This window comes from Podarcis liolepis, assembly GCF_965112155.1.
Source record: "Podarcis liolepis genome assembly, chromosome: 14".
Classification (NCBI taxonomy): Eukaryota; Metazoa; Chordata; class Lepidosauria; order Squamata; family Lacertidae; genus Podarcis; species Podarcis liolepis.
In genome coordinates this window covers 40,999,616-41,019,732 of record NC_139569.1, presented here as the reverse complement: position 1 = coordinate 41,019,732, position 20,117 = coordinate 40,999,616, and the positions used below count along the sequence as shown (strand labels likewise).

The 20,117-nt window shown below is 42.0% G+C and overlaps 2 protein-coding genes across 4 annotated transcripts in view; both read right to left on the bottom strand.

Annotated features, from left to right (window-relative positions):
• Window positions 1-20,117, bottom strand: part of LOC310693470 (NAD(P) transhydrogenase, mitochondrial-like) — a 963,907-nt gene that overhangs the window by 261,870 nt on the left and 681,920 nt on the right. The window lies entirely within an intron of this gene.
• The window catches only part of FBN1 (fibrillin 1), a 216,377-nt gene that overhangs the window by 23,674 nt on the left and 172,586 nt on the right, over window positions 1-20,117 (bottom strand). For all 3 annotated transcript variants that reach the window (XM_083475467.1, XM_083475469.1, XM_083475468.1), the window contains exons 45-53: window positions 18,351-18,473; window positions 15,742-15,867; window positions 14,622-14,738; window positions 10,862-10,990; window positions 9,499-9,618; window positions 7,937-8,062; window positions 2,665-2,814; window positions 1,594-1,659; window positions 76-192 (exon numbers count right to left, since the gene is read on the bottom strand). In XM_083475467.1, coding sequence (XP_083331593.1) covers window positions 76-192; window positions 1,594-1,659; window positions 2,665-2,814; window positions 7,937-8,062; window positions 9,499-9,618; window positions 10,862-10,990; window positions 14,622-14,738; window positions 15,742-15,867; window positions 18,351-18,473 — 1,074 coding nt within the window. The remainder of the gene's footprint in view (window positions 1-75; window positions 193-1,593; window positions 1,660-2,664; window positions 2,815-7,936; window positions 8,063-9,498; window positions 9,619-10,861; window positions 10,991-14,621; window positions 14,739-15,741; window positions 15,868-18,350; window positions 18,474-20,117) is intronic.

Below are 20,117 nucleotides of genomic sequence, written 5' to 3'. Positions count from 1 at the left end.
TTGGATTTACTTATACTTGTGACCTGGCAGCTTAGGAATTCCAACAGCAGAATAAATACTTGTGCCATGACTTACCTATGCATTCAGTTCCTTGAAGGTTGTAACCAAATGGGCACTCGCAGCGGTAGGAGCCGTCTGTGTTGATACACTGCCCATTCTTACATCTATCTGGATCCTTACACTCATCCGCATCTTAGCCCCAAAATTAACCAAGCAGAAAAGGAAAAGAAACATTTACTGATGAATCCTGTGCGGAATTGCATTCTATTGTTAATAAATGCGAGGCGAGGAGTGGTTGATTTATCGTCCATAAATACAAGATGAAAAGATAGGTGCTTCTGCACTGTACATAGTTCACAGTTATGGACAGAGTGGCAATAACATTTGACTCTTAATGTATGTAAACAATTTTTCTTTCTCTTATAAATTAAATACAGGCAAACACTTCACAAATTATTTAACGGTTTTTACTGTGAACGACCACCACTACCTTCCTGCACACAAATTATCCAACTTGAAGCCAGCGTTGGGTATGTGGCACAACGTCAGTGAACATCAACTTCTGTAATGCTTCTTTTATGCTGCAATCCCATGTACTCTTCCCTGGAAGTAAGCCACACTGAATGCAGTGGGGCTCTCTCCAGAGTAAACAGGCACAGGACTATGCTACCACTTTTACAGTACTGTAAATTTATGTCCCTTTCCCTCCTTCTTTCAGGTATCTTTATCCATTTTCTTCTCCCTCCTCCTTCAGATCTTCGTACAGTTCCTTCGCTTTCGTTCTCTTGCTCTCCCCCTCCAACTGTGCACCCCTCCCCCAAGTTCCCTCAACTTTCTGTTCTCCCTGTTGTTCTAGGTTGTAACACCCCTGGGGCAGGGACCTGTTCTTTCATTCACTACAAAGTGCCAGGCATAGGAACAAAGCTATATAAATAGCAGGGGTGCTATCCTATAACCAGTAGCATCTGGTGGGGCAGCACAAGTGGTCTCTCAGTGCTGTAAGCCAAGGAGGCAATTTCCCCCCTGGCATTTGCTTGAAGTTCATTTCTCTCTTTTTTGAGGAGGGAATCTTTAGAGGTATCTTTTTAGAGCTGCTGTTGTCACAGAGAGGAGAAAAGAACCGAGCAGAGAAGTGCTCACTCCATCCTCTCATGACATTGCGCAGAGTGTCAAACATTTCCTCTGGCAGAGAAAGGCCAGGAAACCAGCTCCAAAATGAGACTCTTAAACGTTCACTGAGATTGCTTTGAGCTTTGCAAGAGGAAATGTGTGTGCGTCTTATGGAGCGAATGCAGGCTGCGCAGCTATCCCAGAAGCCAGAACAGCAAGAGGGATCGCTGCTTTCACTGCGCAGCAATCCCTCTTGTTGTTCTGGCTTCTGAGATTCAGAATATATTTTTTTCTTGTTTTCCTCCTCCAAAAACTAGGTGTGTCTTATGGTCTGGTGCATCTAATAGAGCGAAAAATATGGTACATTTTGAAAAATAAATAGAACTGCACAGCAACTGCAAAGAACAGAAAAGGGACATTCTCAAACAAAAGCAGAGAGAAAACCTCTCAAATGCAATAATACTCCAAGCACTAATTACTTACCAATTGGTTCGCCAAGAGGACCAACCAGCATGCCGGTTCCGAATGGGCAAATCTGACGATAAGCTTCTATAAGTCAAATCAGAAGAACAAACCTGCTTAATGTAGCAACTTTTATTTGTCATCTGATACATTAAAATGTTCACAACCTTGATGAAAATCTTCTAAAGCAGGGAATTGGGAAGGCTTCCCTCCCTCCCTGCCCGCCCCCTGCTGAGGGCTGAATTCCCTCAGGGGCAAATGTCCTACATCATAGGTGATGAAATTGATCTGGCCAGCATGGATCCTTCCATGGGCCATCTTTGACATCAGGCGACAGCTAGGAAGGAACACTGGCAGCATGCCTATCAATTAATTGGCACTAAGAGAACACTTTCCAAGGTTCTTCTGTAACTTCCAAACAGGTGATAACAGGTGCAGGGGAGGGGGGCAAGAGTTTGGGGGAGGAAATTCCCAGAGAAGTGGTGCAGAGAGCAAGACCAGACTCACATCTTGTGAAATTAATCAGGAGGCCCTATATAGCCCACAGGCCACAAGCTGCTCGCCATTGTTCAGAAGACCTGGATCCAAAGATCCACAAATGTAAGGAAAACATTCTGTAGTACTATTCTGCAAATTGCCTACATAACAGTTTATGCAGCGCTATGATAGAATGGCTCTGTGACAGGTCTCATGCTTTCACTTGAGCCAGCAGACAACCACCTTTGACTTATCTTTTGTTTTCCTTGCACAACGCTCTACTGTGAGGTAAAAAACAGATTTCACTGAGTGAAAAGCGCCTACCACATATGGAAGGGCATGTCTGGATTTAACCCATTATGTGAGGAGGCCCTAACTGTCTTTCTACGCATTCCAGAGGCACTGCCTATATCCAGATAGGAAAGTGAAACCTGTTCTGCTAGTAAATGAGCTGCAGATACGAATTCAATGTTATCTTGTACCTAAAGATGAGGTAACAACTTTACAAATGTCTCCTATCTCCATTACTATTCCATGTTTCTGTTGAAATTGTTCATTTCTAATTTCTCTTAGGAGTAGGCATTGCAACAACCATTGAGAAATGTTTATATATACCTTCTCCATCACCTGGACACAGTTCACATGGGTCACCCCACCCTTCTCCGTTCATATTGCAGCAGCACTCTTGCTTAGAATGGTTTCTGGATTTAGGAGCCGAACATTTCCCATCTTCAAATTTAGTAAAGCAGAAGCTTACTCTCAAATCTAAACAAATAAAAACATGGTATATATTAAGGTATTTTAAAAAAAAACACAATCCAGTTGAAGGTACTAAAAAAAATCAGGTAAGTTGTTGATGAACACATAAATAGAATAGTAAGTTTTGATCAATACATAAGCTGGTGATCTTGGTACTATTGTGCACATACTATGTTTCTATGGTATTTATCTGACAGTCTTCTGTTCTCATGATACCATACAGGAAATATATGGTACAGTGGTGCCTCGCAAGACGAAAAGGATCCGTTCTGTGATTCTCTTCGTCTAGCGGTTTTTTCGTCTTGCGAAGCAAGCCCATTGACGGATTAGCGGATTAGCGCTATTAGAGGCTTATCTGCTGATCGGATCAGCTGATAAGCGGCTTAGCGGCTTAGAAAAAGGGGGGAGGGGAAAAAACCAGCAGGAACTCGCAAGACATTGTCGTCTTGCGAAGCAAGCCCATAGGAAATTCGTTTTGCGAAGCACCTCCAAAACGGAAAACTCTTTCGTCTAGCGAGTTTTCCGTCTTGCGAGGCATTCGTCTTGCGGGGCACCACTGTAATGCTTTAATATAATTGAGTTATCCATACTTAATGCTTGCAGTTACGGTACCTATAAATTAATGAAGTATATACCTCTGATTCCGTATTTGAGCAGAAAACAAGATGTGTGCAAGGCCTAAGGGCGTCGACTGACTAAATATTATTTATTATTTAGCATCTTTTCACTTGTACATAATTTATGATAAAATGGTATAAAAAGGCAAACAACGAATAGTGCTAAATCAATGAAAATAATTATCTGAAAAAGCATACTGTAAATATTAATTCCAAGATATGATGAAGGAACACCATTTAATTACATAATCAATCAACAAATCCTAGCCAGTATTTTCTGGTTCTCATTAAGCAAACGAGTTATACTCTTTTTTCTTTTTTTGCAGCATTCCAGAATTTTAACAATCCATCTCCAACAGCTGGAACAGTATGAAGTTTCCAATTAAAAGCTGGTTCTAATTTTGCTGTAGTGACTGACATACCTGAAAGGTCCTTTCAATTGGAACATTCAACACACCAGACCAAACTGGAGAGAACTGTAGCATAAAATACCTTATATAAAGTAGAATCACAGTTTTACTTCTTGGGGCAGGCTACAAATTTTCTCAAGGCAAACAAGGAGGGGAGTTGGGGGGTTTTTTAATTGTAAGAGGTGTTTCTTCTTTTTCAGGCTTTCAATGTACAGTCGTACCTTGGTTCTCAAACGGAATCCATTCCAGAAGTCTATTCGACTTCTGAAAACGTTCAAAAACCAAGGCACTGCGTCAGATTGGCTGCAGGAGCTTCCTGCAGCCAATCGGAAGCCACAGAAGCCGCGTCGGACATTCGGCTTCCAAAAAATGTTCACAAACTGGAACACTCACTTCCGGGTTTTCAGCGTTCGGGAGCCAAAACGTACGAGTACCAAGGCGTTCGAGAACCAAGGTACAACTGTACTACTATGGAGGCTCAGTGAGCATTCCCACCTTGCCAAAGTCCCCAAATATGGAAACAGGGTCCATAACAAAGGTGCTGGAACCAGACAGAAGGCTGAGTTGGAAGAGGAGCCATTGGGAGACAACAGCCCTGGTGTGGAAGAGGCTAGTTCTTTTGAGCCAGAAGAGAAGCCTCTTCATGAGCAACAGCCTGTCTGTGACTAAAGGATTATTCACTAGCATGTCAAGAGAGGCAGAAAAAAGGTGCTACTGAATATAAATAACAGAGGAGGGGAAATATATTCTGTAGCTCTCATTGGACAGGGAGAAGCAGCAGGGTCCAAGTAAAGACTCTCCTCCCTGAAAGAGAGGGGAGTGGTTGTGGTCGGGAGCCCGAGCACCGCCCAGCAGGGGGCGTGGCCCCCTGCCTCCAGCTCACCTGGCTGGCGCTCACGCCCCCGGTGGCCACCCAACCAGGTGCCGCAGAGGGGGCGTGTTCAGCAGCCTTTTGCTGCAGCGCCAGCCTCTCCCTGGCCTCATTCCTCATCGTCGCCCCATCGCGAGTCACCCACCCTCCACTCCCTTTTAGTTAGGGCTTAGGTCATTGGCCTTGCTATGGACCTTAGGTTGGTCGCCCTGGTTGTCTAGGGGGCCTGGTAGGAGTTTTTCCATTTGGCATTAGGCTTTTTGGTTTTTTCGCCTACCTCGTAGCAATCGTCACAACTTTTGTGGTATTGGTGGGTAGGTTAGGCATTGGAATAATGTGTTGTGGTGTGTCGAAGTGCTAGGTGTGGCCATCGCCTATGCCTTCAATTTTAGGGGTATTCCGTTAAAGGAATCTGGGGGTCGTGTATTCCGTCCGATGCCTGCTTGGCGGGAGGCCTTGGCACGACCCTCGGTGACAGCAGGGGTGAGCCTATAGTTGGATTAGCATCAACAGGTGATGAACCCCTGGTGAATAAACCCACTTGTTTCGCGATCCAATTCCTAAGCCAATACCTTTTCATTGCTGTAATCAATAAAGTTGTGGCCTTTTCTAGCCCATCAACCTTATATCACGTGTCCTTGTGTCTTCATTTCACTTCGCGGTGGTCGGGTCCTCGAACCACAACTCCATTCCTCTTGGCTAAGGCACAGTAGACCATGCTCAGCCTCATTATTATTATTATTATTATTATTATTATTATTATTATTATTATTCTGGGGGGACTTATTTGGAGAACTGACTTATAGAACACAAAAGGCAGGCACACGAAAGCATCCATTGATATCTCTTATTTAATTCCTTGCTATTTGTTTAATTTGTTCAGATCAAAGTAACCCAGAAAAAGAATATTGGAGTGGTCATTCTCAGACCTGTCCTTTTCTCCTTTCAGATGTGTTTGGACAACTGCCTGGTGTTCAGAAAAAGCATTATTGGTTTTGTATCACCACACTGTGTTATTCCAGCCGAGTAATCTAAGCACTGGAGCAGAACGGAAACCGGAAGCATCTAACAGACAGACAGCTGGCAGCTTCTCTTGCTGGCAAAAGAACAGTCTGAGTGTCAGCTGCAAAACCAGCTGCTCACCCAGTTTTGCTGGAGATTCACAGGAGCAACATCCCAGGATTTATAAAAAATATTTCAATAAGGAAGGAAGAAAACCTCCATGACTATTTACCCTGAGACAATCAGCCACAATTATGTATTTTAAATTAACTAATGATTTTCCTGTTTAACAAAATAATTATCATTACTGCGAAGTGGCTTTTTTCAAGATACCGAAGGAAGTGTAAGGTAATTTAAAATTTAATACACAAAGACTACCACTCATTTTCTCTCTCTCTCCACACACACACCCTTTTAAACTGGGTGGGTATTGCTTTTGTTTGTTACTATGTTGTGTATTTTTTTGTGTTTTTTATATTGTAAACTGCCCTGTGATCCTCATATAAAGGGAGGTATAGAAATTTAATAATTAACAGAAATAAATTAATTAAAAGGCCATTCCATTCCCTAACCCAGGAACATACTACAAGCAAATATTTGCTAGCAATAATAAATCAATTAAAGGTAATTTGTACATCTGTTGCAATCCCTTTGCTCTCTTAAGTTCAGAGGCAGAGACAATAACAAGTTGGGGGCAGGGTGTCACTAGAACTTTTTTTTAAAAAATGCATGCAGCTAGTGTCAAAAATGGACCACAAAAGTTTTAAGAACTTTATAGACTGTGTAAAGAACTCGATATTGAGGCAGAGGGTGGAAGCAGGGGGTTTCAGATAGGCTGGCCACTTTTTAAAATGTTCTTTGAACAAAACGAAATGATTAGTTTTAGAAGGCTCAAGGTAGAAAACTTTCCCTGTCAACTTGGATTAACAGATATCCATACTTAGTTTAGAAAAGAATATGTCTCAAAGGGGCAAAATGGAAGAAATTGTTCCTGTAGCAGCAATGGGTCTTTGTGGTTATTTATTGTTATTTTTGACTACTACAGCTAATGAAGACTGGAACTACTACAGTGGTACCTCGGGTTACATACGCTTCAGGTTACAGACTCTGCTAACCCAGAAATAGTGCTTCAGGTTAAGAACTTTGCTTCAGGATGAGAACAGAAATTGTGCTCCGGCAGCAGCAGGAGGCCCCATTAGCTAAAGTGGTGCTTCAGGTTAAGAACAGTTTCAGGTTAAGAACCGACCTCCAGAACGAATTAAGTACTTAACCCGAGGTACCACTGTACTTGGCATGACAGCACTCTCAAATGCTATTGCATAGAAGAAACCAAATAACATATTCAAATACACAGAAGAGAACTAATGCAAGTTGTAGGCAGGTAGCTTTCAACAGAGCATGGGGGTGGAGAGACTTATTGATGTTAAGAGAAACTTTATGATGGAAACAATTACACAAAGGGGTGGAGTGCTCTTTTTTTTGCTGGAGGTCTTCAAGCAGAGGCTGGGCAGCCATCTGTTGGAGATGCTAGCTGTGGCTTTCCTGCCCTGAGCAATGGAGTTGGGTCAGTTGGCCTACAAGGCCCCTTCCAACTCTATGCTCCAGTTGGCTCACTTCTTGCACATCATTCTTCCCATACTTCCACGGAATAAAACAGCAAGTCATATCAAGGGCCTCTGAATAAAAGAGGAAATCGCAGATTCCTTGAGCAAAGTTCCCATGAAGTTCTTTTTAACAGCTTTCTTTAGGGGAGTAGCAGTTTCAACAGGGCAAGGCTAAAGCCGCAAGTATAAAAGATGTAAGACGTATCTAATTTATACAGCTACAAAAATTATACCACAAACACTCCTCCTCCTCCTCCTCTCTCTCTCTCTTTTTCACCCAAGCAAAGGAGGCCAAACCACAGAGTGGTTTTGGAATTCTGATAAATGCTTGTTCTAGGCAGAATTAATCATGCTCTCTGTGGGAAGAAGGAATCAAAGGCAGCTAGCCCCAAGCATGGCTGCACTACTGCCAGAATTTTGAGGTGGAGTCAACAGTCCTGAAGTTCCTGGAAAGAGTCATTGCTTTCCTTCTACTAGCTGCAAGTGCGAAAGGCAGAGGGAAGGTCCAGTTGCACTCTTCTTCCACAAAAGAGTTGTGACTAAACTCCAGAGTTTACAGGCCGCGTCAGAAGTGCAGCATCCGTTCTAAACAAAATAACTACTAAAGATAAGAGAGAAGCTTACCTTGACATCTACGTCCTGTTGAAGACACTACAAACCCTTCAGGGCACTGGCAAGTGAAGCTTCCTGGAGTATTGTTGCATGTGCCCAAGACACAGATCTCTGCCTCTTCAGTACACTCATCAATATCTGCAAGAGATTTATATTTTAGTGCTACAAAACTGAGCCATGAACAAGAAAATATATAATAAAGCCAGTGTCTTGCACTACACAGCAAACCCCACTGTGGTGCTTCAGGGAGTTGGTATAGGGGTCGGCAGTTGTTAGTATTTGTACTGGTACTGTATTTGTTAGAAAATGTATTTCACAAAGAATGAATTGTGCTGGGGAAAAGAAAACCTATGTAACGTAATGTAACAGCTGCAAAATCTTGTGACTCTGATTAAGGTCAGAGAAATGCTGAATCATTGACATGTTAATTTGTTAACTCCCTTTAACAGTGTGTGTGTGTGTGTGTGTGTGTGTGTGTGTGTGTCTTAGATAGTGACAGGAGGAGTGGGAGTTGGAGGTTATTTTGCTGTGTGGAAACTCTGTGTCCAGAGGGGTTGGTGAGGACAGACACACTATTATTTATAGACTGTTTCAAAGGACTTTTAGGAGAAAGAAGACCCTCTCTTGGGCTCAAGAGAGTGAAACACACTGCACTGGACTGTAGGATACTGCTTATAATAGTTGCCATCCCACAAGTAAAGAGTCCTCTTCAAAGTCTTGTGTGCGGCGTCTACTTCATCACTAGGGCTTTGAGGGTGAAACCGCTGTTTCACTCTGCATGACTCAGAAAATAGCCAACGGCAATAAGCCCCATTCACACACACCCATAGGGCATGGGAGTCACTTCTCTCCATGGTGCAATCTCATACTTCTGAGAAGCATGGGCATTTAGCATGTGGGCAGGACACACTGGGTCCATTCACCAACCAGCAGTGTGATATCACAACACGATCTAGCAGTTCCCATGGCACTGTGGGTGGCATGTGAAGGGGACCATAGCTTATATACCCTGGACTAGGAATAGTGAAGTGAAAAGCCCCCTGCCCACTGACATTTTTCTGCCTTCTTTGCAGGTGGAAGCACAAAACTGATATAGGGAAAGAAGGAGGTGGCAAAACCCTCTGGAGGGAGCCCTAATCAGCCACTATCCAAAACAAGTTACCTGAATCTGTTCTCACTTGGGCAATTAATTAAAACAAGGTTACCAGATTTTTTTCAAAGAATCCAGGGACACTTTTCATCTTCAATGCATTTTGTATGGCGACTGATTTATAAATCCGGGGACTGTCCCCAGGAAATGGGGACGTCTGGTAATCTTAAATTAAAAGACACTAAGGAAAATGCCATGGATTACCATAGAGCTCCTGGCCAACTTATGGTATCATGTTTTGGTTCCCCTCCCCCTAAGTCTGATCTTTTATTAATATGTGAGAAAATATACCAATCATTTGTGACTCTTTTTGCTCATGAACCCTCCAAAAAAGCTGCTGTAACTTTTTGCCCTACAAGGTATTTCACACTTGTCCTTTTTTTATCTAAAATTTTATTGTGGTGCATGAATTATCTTCACATACCATTACAGTTGTCATCTTGTAGGATGTATCCAGGGGGGCAGATACATCTGTAAGAGCCATCCAGATTTTGACATGTACCAGGTGAACATTTGCCAGGATCCAATGCACACTCATTGATATCTGCAAGAAGATATAAACAAAGCAATCATTGGTTTTCATGTGTCCTAATCCTGCTCGTTTTATTAAAAAGCTTACATTAAATTTCAAAATTAAAAAAGGGAGAAGATTCAGTTTCTTAAACAGTGTACATACTAGGGCAAGGGCCTAGTTACTATCAGGAAAGATGAGGGATCATTAACTTCCATTAAGCAATTTGATCAAAGATGGTGCTTGTGTCCTTTTTACCTCAACTTGATAAATGTCCTAAAGTATTATGGTTAGAAAAGTTGAAGTTGCAAGATATTTGTAAAACTCAAAAAGGATTGATGATATTACAGTGGTACCTTGGTTCTCAAACGCCTTGGTACTCAAACAACTTCGAACCCAAACACTACAAACCCAGAAGTAAGTGTTCCGGTTTGCGAACTTTTTTCGGAAGCCGAACATGCTCTGTTTTCAGTGTTACGCTTCCGTTTTGAGTGCCACACTTCCGTTTTGAGTGTTATGCCGAGGTCTGTCTGTTTTTGCTATTTATTTTGCATTTTTGTTTTTGCAGCTCTTTTTTGTGACTGTGTGGAACCAAGTTCAGCTATTGATTGATTGATTGATTGATTGTGTGACTACAGTACATTGTTTATTGCATTCAATTTATGAATCAATGGTCTCGTTAGATAGTAAAATTCATGTTAAATTGCTGCTTTAGGGGTTGTTTTTAAAAGTCTGCAACAGATTAATCCATTTTGTATTACTTTCTATGGAAAAGTGCGCCTTGGTTTTGGAACGCTTTGGTTCTGGAATGGACTTCCGGAACGGATTAAGTTTGAGAGCCAAGGTACCACTGTACTTTTGTTATGACCAAATTCCCTAATGCCCTAGTGTGTAAGTTTAACAAATAATCTGAAGAAGTGTGCATGCACACGAAAGCTCGTACCAATAACTAACTTAGTTGGTCTCTAAGGTGCTTCTGGAAGGATTTTTTTATTATTTTTTCATTTCATTTCATTTATTTTATTTTGTTTTGACTACGGCAGACCAACATGACTACGTACCTGTAAATAATACATATGTGCTTAATAATGTGAAGGGCACATTTCAAGAAGATAATCAACCGCATTCTACAGTGTACTGGTTTCTATAAAGATCTGTGATCACAGCAAAAAAAACCACTCTGTATGTCTTCCACACATAGAAACATTGCCAGCTAACTCCTACCATATAGAACAAAACATGGCACTCAAAAGCTGCTGTTACGTTCATGACATACCAATACAGATCCTTCCATCTCTTGGCATCTCATAACCTTCATTGCAGATACACTGGAAAGACCCCACATTGTTGACACATTTGCCATTTCTGCACAGATTTCCATTTCCAGTGGCGCATTCATCAATATCTAAAAGGAGAAAAAGATAAGAAAAGCGAGAGTTAGGGGAGAGAAACAAAAAAAAAAAGGGAGAGGGAGGGAACAGAACAGAATTTTCTACTACTTTATTGAATTCTATTATTGCTTTGATGAATCTGTTGTCATTTGCTTTATATGCTATTCGGTTTGTTTACAATGTTCAAGTTTTTTTAAAAAACTCTCAGTGATGCTTTTTGTGAGCTGCATTGAGCTCAACATTTGTTGCTGGAAAAGCAGAATACAAATATTAAGTAAACTCAACTCAGGTTACTTACTGTAAATGTTCTTTCTGGGGAATGTGCAGAAATAAGACAGGGAGAACGAGTAGCTATTAGCCCCCACCATCCAGGCTAGCCTCTGCCCAACTTCTGCCCATAGCAGAGTAGGTCCCAGAGCATGAAGCAAGCATACAGAAATAGAAAACGTGAGTAAAGGGGGAAACATAAATTTCCTCCGAAGGCAGGAAGAAATAAATGCCAGGACTGGTGAAAAGGGCCTCAGCATTAGAGAACAAAGCAGCAACTGCAGCAGCAACTAAAAGCATCTTAAGCCAACCCATCAGTTTGCAAGGTAGCATAGAAGTGTTGAGCTGTCCAATAGTCTCATTTACTTGAAATGAGAAGGCACAGTCAGATTTTGGCAGATCCTTGAATGAAATGGAAAAAAGCCCCTCTCTTCTTGCAGTCTTAATCGAATAAAAAGCAGAGAGCCTAACCTCCAGGTGCCAGGTATATTCAGTGTGGGAGGGCAGGCGCAAAAAAACACCTTTTGGTGGTTACAAAATGCGATTGCCGCCACCACCATCACCCAAATGACTATGCCATATTTTGACAGAAAACCCTCGACTCTTCCAAAATGACCATTATTACTGAATTAAGCTCCCACAGGCCCCCAGTATCTAATGTCCAGCCCTTGGACATAATCTCCAGCCACTTGGACTACTGCAATGCGCTCTACATGGGGCTACCTTTGAAGGTGACCTGGAAACTGCAATTAATCCAGAATGCAGCAGCTAGACTGGTGACTGGGAGTGGCCGCTGGGACCACGTAACACCGGTCCTGAGAGATCTGCATTGGCTCCCAGTACGTTTCCGAGCACAATTCAAAGTGTTGGTGCTGACCTTTAAAGCCCTAAACGGCCTTGGTCCTGTATACCTGAAGGAGCATCTCCACCCCCATCGTTCAGCCTGGACACTGAGATCCAGCGCCGAGGGCCTTCTGGCGGTTCCCTCATTGCGAGAAGTGAGGTTACAGGGAACCAGACAGAGGGCCTTCTCAGTAGTGGTGCCCACCCTGTGGAACACCCTCCCTTCAGATGTGAAGGAAATAAACAGCTATCCTATCTTTAAAAGACATCTGAAGGCAGCCCTGTTCAGGGAAGTATTTAATATTTAACGCTGTACTGTTTTTATCACTTGATTGGGAGCCGCTCAGAGTGGCTGGGGAAACTCAGCCAGATGGGCGGGGTATAAATAATAAATTATTATTATTGTTGTTGTTGTTGTTGCTGCTGCTGCTTTTCTACATATCCATCTGAAGGACTGCAGTGCAAATTATGGCAGGCACTGAAATTTAAAGGTGGAGTCAAGTGTGCATACACTGACAAGCTGTGTTCCATTCCAGCCACAAGAGAACCCCAAAGGTAGCCAGTGTTAGCTTGCAATGGGAAGGGAGAGACCTCCTGCAATCTCCATAGTCCTGGGTCTCTCTTGGCCATGCCACGGCAACTGCTTATAATGCTGGCTGCTGGGGTGGATGGGGAGCAAAGTGGATTCTCCCAGTCAGGGTGGAGCTCCTCAGAAAGCAGGGACTGGTCAGTGTTATTGCACTCCATAGAGGAATTATGAAAGGAGAGTTCATTAGAACACCCCACCCCCACCCTTTATTGCTTCTCCTTGTACAAATCCTTTCCCCCTATTGGCAGCTCAAGCAGACAGGAAAATAACAGAAACAGAAGGAGGCGAAAGGGAACGATTCAGAAAGGGATCTTAGAAAAACAAAAACAGACAAACAGGAGAAATACAAAAGAGATGAAGAAAAATGTAAACAGGAGCTGGGGGAAAATAACTGGGAGCCAATTTCCAACTAAGACAAAAGATCAAGAAAAGCAAGAGCAAATCAAGGCAGGAGAAAGGAACTAGGTCAGAGCCCCGGGAGCTGGCTAATGAAGTCCAATCTGTGTCACATGACCCTTCCTGTGTCACATGATCACAATAATCCACTGCTTCTGGCTCACTCCTTCACACTCAAGGGAACTAAATAATTTTCAGTATAACATCCAGGAGACTGAAAACAGCCATACTTATTAAAATAGGGTTCACACCAACATCACAGGTTATAGCGGTACACTTGCTATTTCTCCCTCTAATACCAGACTCTCCAGATGCTGCCTCTGTCCCTCAAGAAAGGGATTCCTGATTCCAGTTTGAAGAGCTTGCAAATTCATCCTCGGTTGTGGATGGGAACATGTCACAAATCAGAACCAGAATGACCATATTCAGAGGACAGCAAATGTTGCCTATGCTTGTTTCAGTGCTGCTCTGCGGATGGCATGGGTTTTTTTTGTCTTAGAAACTAGCAGCATAAAAACTGGCTTACCATAAATTCCAGTTCCAGAAGCCTAAGCAGGTGAACTCTGCAGAGTTCCTACAGGAACCTGCTTCCTTGACATAAGGCAGCGCCAGCCTGGAGGTTCAGAACCTCTCAAGGGGAGCAGACAATAAGCTAAGTTGTTCTGTCTCCTATTGTGCAGGACAAACAATACAAGCAACACACAGACCAGTATACTAGATAGCCCTGTAATTCTTATTGCATAATATACATGATTTAGTAACAAAAACAAAATATGTGCACTTGTTTTTGTTACTAAATCATGTATATTATGCAATAAGAATTACAGTGCTATCTGGTATACTGGTCTGCGTGTTGCTTGTATTGTTTGTTGTGTTAAGTTTGCAACACAGGGGTTTGTTGTTCTCCTATTGTGCGGGAGGCAATCCTCAAAGGATTGGAAATGCTACTAAAGACCTCAAGTATTTGTCTATTTTCTGGTGTATTATATCACGATATTTAGTAGCACCCTATTTCAAGTAGATAAATAGGTACCGCTCCGGTGGGAAGGTAAATGGCGTTTCCGTGCACTGCTCTGGTTCTCCAGAAGTGGCTTAGTCATGCTGGCCACATGACCCGGAAGCTGTACGCCGGCTCCCTCAGCCAATAAAGCGAGATGAGCGTCGCAACCCCAGAGTCGGCCACGACTGGACCTAATGGTCAGGGGTCCCTTTACCTTTACTATTTCATTATACATAATTACACACTCAGGTAATCCTATGCAGGAGCCCACACAGCTGGTAATCTACGCAGATTAATCCACCCAACTCTAGCTCCTTTCTCACCCAGTTCTGTGCTAGGTAAGTGCAGGAGCATGTGATGGGGGTTATTTCCAGCTTAGAAGCTCCATCTCAGTCTTTTCTGCCCGCTCACAAGGCCAATACAGCACCATAACATGACACCATCAATGTTGATTGCTGCCTTTCTCGCCCCTCTCAAGTGGCCTAGTGACTACTATGGTTGCAACGTGCAAAACCCCGAAGAGACTCAGTTGGCTTCTTGGCTTCCTTACCTATGCAGTCATTATTGTGAGAAAGGATGAATCCTGTATGACAGCGGCAGTTGAAAGAACCAACTGTGTTCATACACGTGCCATTTCCACACGGGTCTCGTTCACATTCGTTGATATCTGTGAACAAAAATGAGAAAATCAGAAAGTGCAAGGCAGTGCTGGTTTTGACCTTTAAAGCCCTTTGTGGCTTAGGGCCCTCGTATTTACGGGACCACCTCTCCTTGTATGCCCCACAGAGGACCTTAAGGTCCATGAATAATCATAGTTTAGAGGTCCCAGGCCCTAAGGAAGTCAGATTATCCTCCACCAGGACCAGGGCCTTCTCAGTGATGGCTTCGACCTGGTGGATTGCTCTGTCCCATGAGACCAGGGCCCTGCAGGATTTAACTTCCTTCTGCAGGGCCTGGCTTTCAATTTGAACTTAGCCTGATCTTTTATTCCCCTTCCTTCCCTCCCCCTCCCCTTTTTATGAAAATTACTCACTCTGGGATCCCACAGCTCATTCTCCCCTGGTCTCCTCGCTGGCCCAAATAGGACTGATTTAGCCAGCTAGCCCTGGTGATCATCTAATGTTTATTGGATGGATTTCCCCCCTAAATTAATTTTTGAATTCTGAATTTATTGTTATTCATGTTTTATACTGTATTTTATGCTGTTTTTTGTTGCATCAATTACGTGTTTTAAATTTGTTCTTAGCTGCCCTGTGCCAGGTTTTCTGAACCGGGAAGGGCGGGGTATAAATAACAACAACAACAACAACAACTATTATTATTATTATTATTATTATTATTATTATTATTATTATTACATAACTCAAAAGAAACACAAAGCCACCAACACCCACCATCCAAGTTAATATGAGGGGGTTGGGGAGCAGAGCTATTCAGGACCACAGGGGTACCCCCAAAATAGACTTCCTATGCTATCAGTCAATATACTGTGCGGCCATCTCATAGCATCACAGAGTTGGAAGGGCCCCCAAGAGTTATCTAGTCTAACCCCTGCACTGCAGGAATGTAATGAACTGATATGGAGAAACTTGTTCCCTTGATTAATTAAGGCCCAAAACAGAGCTTTCCTCTTACAACTCAGAAAGGTGAAAATGTAGTTTCATACGTACCCATACACATAGTTTGGTCTCCATTGGTTTTGAATCCAGTGTGGCAACGGCAGATGTAACCTCCCTCTATGTCTTGGCATTCTCCATGACTACAAATATTGGGTACCTCTAGACACTCATTGCGGTCTGAAAATAACAGAAGTTTCAAAAATTACTGCTTGGGAACCACGTAACTATATGAAGTTGCCCTAAACTAAACCTACCTATTCCTCCGTTTAGCTCAGTGTTTCCTACTCTGATGGACAAATATGAGTCTTTTTCCAGTTCTCTCATCTGAGATACTTTAACTGGATACATAAAATAACCGAATGTGGAATCAAGACCCTCCTTCAAAGGAGAAAGATTTGGACTTGCTACTATGGATGGCTGAATCTGTCAATTTTAGTTTCTCTTAGTTTCTTATTTTCCCAAACTTGTCAGCTGTCCACATCAGTTTGCAAATTCTTTTTTTTTTTTTTAGTCATCATAAAAATTCATCAACATTTTAGTGTGAATTTCTCCTAATATATACATTTTATATGCAATATATACATTTTTGCGAGCAACTTCCCCTAATATAATGCATTGTGTATATATTATTTTTATTAATATATGCACATTTTACCTAGCATGTTCAATTTTGTACAAATTACTTGGTTGGAGAACAGGATTGCAGAATTCAGAGAAGTGTGAATTTGGAAGGTTAAGGATTTATGCAGCCACAAACAACGTATTATACCTTTTCCAGTGTGTGTTACTTAAAATGACTCTCTTATCGACTGGCAAACATTACATCTTATTTTCTCTTCCTATGAAAGCCAGAGCAAAATTCAGGGAAGTAATATTTGTGCCAACATACATTGGGGCATTGTTGCTCATATCAGCAGCTGCCCTGGATTTTCCTGTTTCTGTTTCTGTGAAGGCCTTTCAAGAACAATTATGTAAAGCACACTCTAAGTGACTGCATGTAACCAAGCAAAACAAGACATTTATTCTCAGAGTGAAATTTCACTTCTGTGTCTACACCCTTTCCCCACAAAGGCCTTATAAACAATGTAAACATGTACTTTAGGAAAAGGTGCTCTTCCGAAAAACCCAACTATGTGGAACAAAAACAGCCCAGGAAAATACTGCTAAAGTCCTTTCTAATGGCGGTGTTATTCAGAAACATACACCGATCTTTGTACACATAGGGTTGCGTGTAGCTCAGTTCTACTTGAAACAGATCCATTTAAATTGATAGACCTAAGCTGGTCATGGCCATTAATTTCAATGGGTCTCCTCTGAGTATGTTTAACATTCAATACAACTCATTTGGGGTTGGGAGGGGGCAGAAACAATGTCTCATATAATTGAAATTTCATTAATTCTACTTCATGTTGCTGTTATCTGAGATAAAAAGAGGTTGACAGCAGCCTTGGAGATTGCTAGTTGCCCTGAGAATGAAATGGGGCAGAAGAATTAGAAGTGGTCTGTCTGTTGGACTTTGAGGTCCTTCTCTGTGTTTAGAGATATTTGGAGGGATACAACAATAAAACAGACCTTTTCTGTGGCATCCCTCTAATTATGGAATTCCCTTCACAAGGAAGCTTGCCTGGTGCTAACTCTGTCATATTTTCAGCACCAGGCAAAAATAGTTTTATTTTCCCAGGCATCTGGGAATGGTGTGGCATTAAGCTGCTGTTTTTGGCATTCCTTCTTTTTTTGGATGGGGTGGATTATCCTTGTTTTTGGCGATTTTGGATGAACGCATCTAGCACATTTGTACAGCTCTTACTGATCATTTATGATGCAATTTCGTAATTTACTTTTTTTGTAAATTGCTCTGAGACACCTTTCTGTTGTCTGAAGTCATAAATTTAATAAATTAAACTAAGCCTTCAAATGTGCAGGATCAAAGCACTTGTACAAAAGGGCCTAAAACTGCTTGCACTAAAGAACGTGCTTGTAGTACACTTAGCAAAAGAAATAGCAACTGTGATGGCTAGATTGTTCTTGAGGTTTCCAGAACAGAAAACACGCGATTTTTAAAAAAAGTTTCTCCGGCATCTTCATAAGAGAGAAAAAAATTGTCCACTCATGGACAAAATATAATACATTGCATTTAAAGAAGATATTCTGGTACTCTTTGTTGTTGTTTAGTCATTTAGTCGTGTCCGACTCTTCGTGCCCCCATGGACCAGAGCATGTCAGGCACTCCTGTCTTCCACTGCCTCCCGTAGTTTGGTCAAACTCATGCTGGTAGCTTCGAGAACACTGTCCAACCATCTCGTTCTCTGTCATCCTCTTCTCCTTGTTCCCTCAATCGTTCTCAACATCAGGGTCTTTTCCAGGGAGTCTTCTCTTCTCGTGAGGTGGACAAAGTATTGGAGCCTCAGCTTCAGGATCTGTCCTTCCAGTGAGCACTCAGGGCTGATTTCCTTCAGAATGGATAGGTTTGATCTTGCAGTCTCAAGAGTCTCCTCCATCACATGCTATTAGTACATGTCTTTGCAAAAAGGCAACTTTTTAAAGTCCCTTTAAGTTGCCGTGGCAAAGAAAAAATGACCAATGCATTTAATATTAACAATAAAAATAAATCAGTGTCGCCATGAATTTCGCAGTAAGGTACACTGGCTGGTAGTACTTACCAACACACCGACCGACTGGTGTGAACCGATAACCAGGTTTGCAATCACAGCGGTAGCTTCCTGGTGTGTTGATGCAATCTGCATTTTGTTGACACACATGCCCATTTTGGCATTCATCAATATCTGTTGGAAAAAAACAAACAAAATCTTAGGAAGTACGATTGTACCTACCTGAATGGCAGTTTTCCATTCCCAATGAAAGGTCAGCAGATTGGGTCTTGGTTCCACCCACAGGTTGAAGGCAGGCAGCAATGTTTTGGGATGCAGGGCTCCCAGGATTCAGTTTGTGAACTCGCAAGCTCATGGAAGTTATGCCATTAAACCTTAATAAATCTAAGGACTATCACTGAGATTACACATTGCACTTCTAGTATACTGTTTTAGAAAATCCTGTAGGTATACACCTAAAAATGCAAGCTTTGTGATTAACAAGTTTGGAAACATTATCTATCATATAGGAAGACTCAGCAGAGAGTCAGGATTGGATGCAGCTCCCTGCCAAGCATATAAAGTGTTTTGTTTTGAGGTTGCGCATGCTTAGGTTGTTGGTTCTAAGGTAGTAGAAAATCTGTATTTGAGAGTACAGACTGGAAAAGACCCATGTTTTCTTGTTTATCTTGAAATGAAGATGGGTCCTCAATTGTACCGTAGGGACCAAGGGAAGTACTGGAAATATTGGGACCTCAGAGCCAAGTGGTACCCTGAGCCCTGCCTTCTAGAGTTTTCCTCTAGAAATGTGAACTAGGGAGGCCTAGGCTAAACCTCAGCTACCACATTCTGCCACTGACAAATCACCTAGTAGAAAGCTGCAATGCTGCTCAATGTCTTTAGGGACTCTCAGCCTTTGGTGGCTTCAGAGGTTAGGTCATCCTATATCATCCAGGAAGCAACAACTGCAAGACAGCACAGGTAAATGCTGCGCTGAAGACTGCTATCCGTGATGAAATGTGTGAGCACCACAAACATTTGACACTCATGCTTTTTAATATAAAAAGTAATAGGTGCTCAAGTCACCTAGGGTCAACTCCATCTTTTCCTCGACTGCCCTCTCTGTAAATCAGCTTCCCCATATCTGGTGTCCTCCAGATAATTTGGGCTACACCAACATTGGTTAGCATGGCCAATGAGGGATAATGGGAGTTGAAGTCCAAAGCATTTAGGGAGTACCTTGTTGGAGAAGGCAGTTGTAAACCACTCGGCTTGGCGAGAAACTAATGAGCTAAATACCACAAAACAACTTTGTCCGATTAAATAATTTGCAAGTCTGTTATGCAGTTATTTAAAATTCACAAATTCATTCTAACAAACTTATTATGCTACTTTCATCTCAATTATTTTAATTCAGAAGTGTAACTTTTTGGAATACATTTTCCTGATTTTTAAATTTTTAGTCCACAGCTCATTGTAAGTTCCTAATTAGCATTACTTTTATTTGACCTAGTTTTCTTTCCTGCTGACTAGAAGCATAGCATATGACTGAACAGTACTTTTCCATCCGAAAGACTAGCCCACAGTGATGCATTTTAGTAAAACTTATCAGTTTATTACCACAGATGGAGGAGGCATGACCATTTAAAATAGTTGAACTCTCACACACTGAATTCCTACAAGCAAGCTTGAACTTGAAATCTGGTTTCTGTGATGAAGGGCATATTAGTCAATCACAAGGATGCTAATAAAACAATGGCTGCAAATCTGTAATAAGGTGACCAAATTAGAAGTTATTGGGCTTTGTTTTTAAATGTGTTACTGCCAACAAAGAATAAT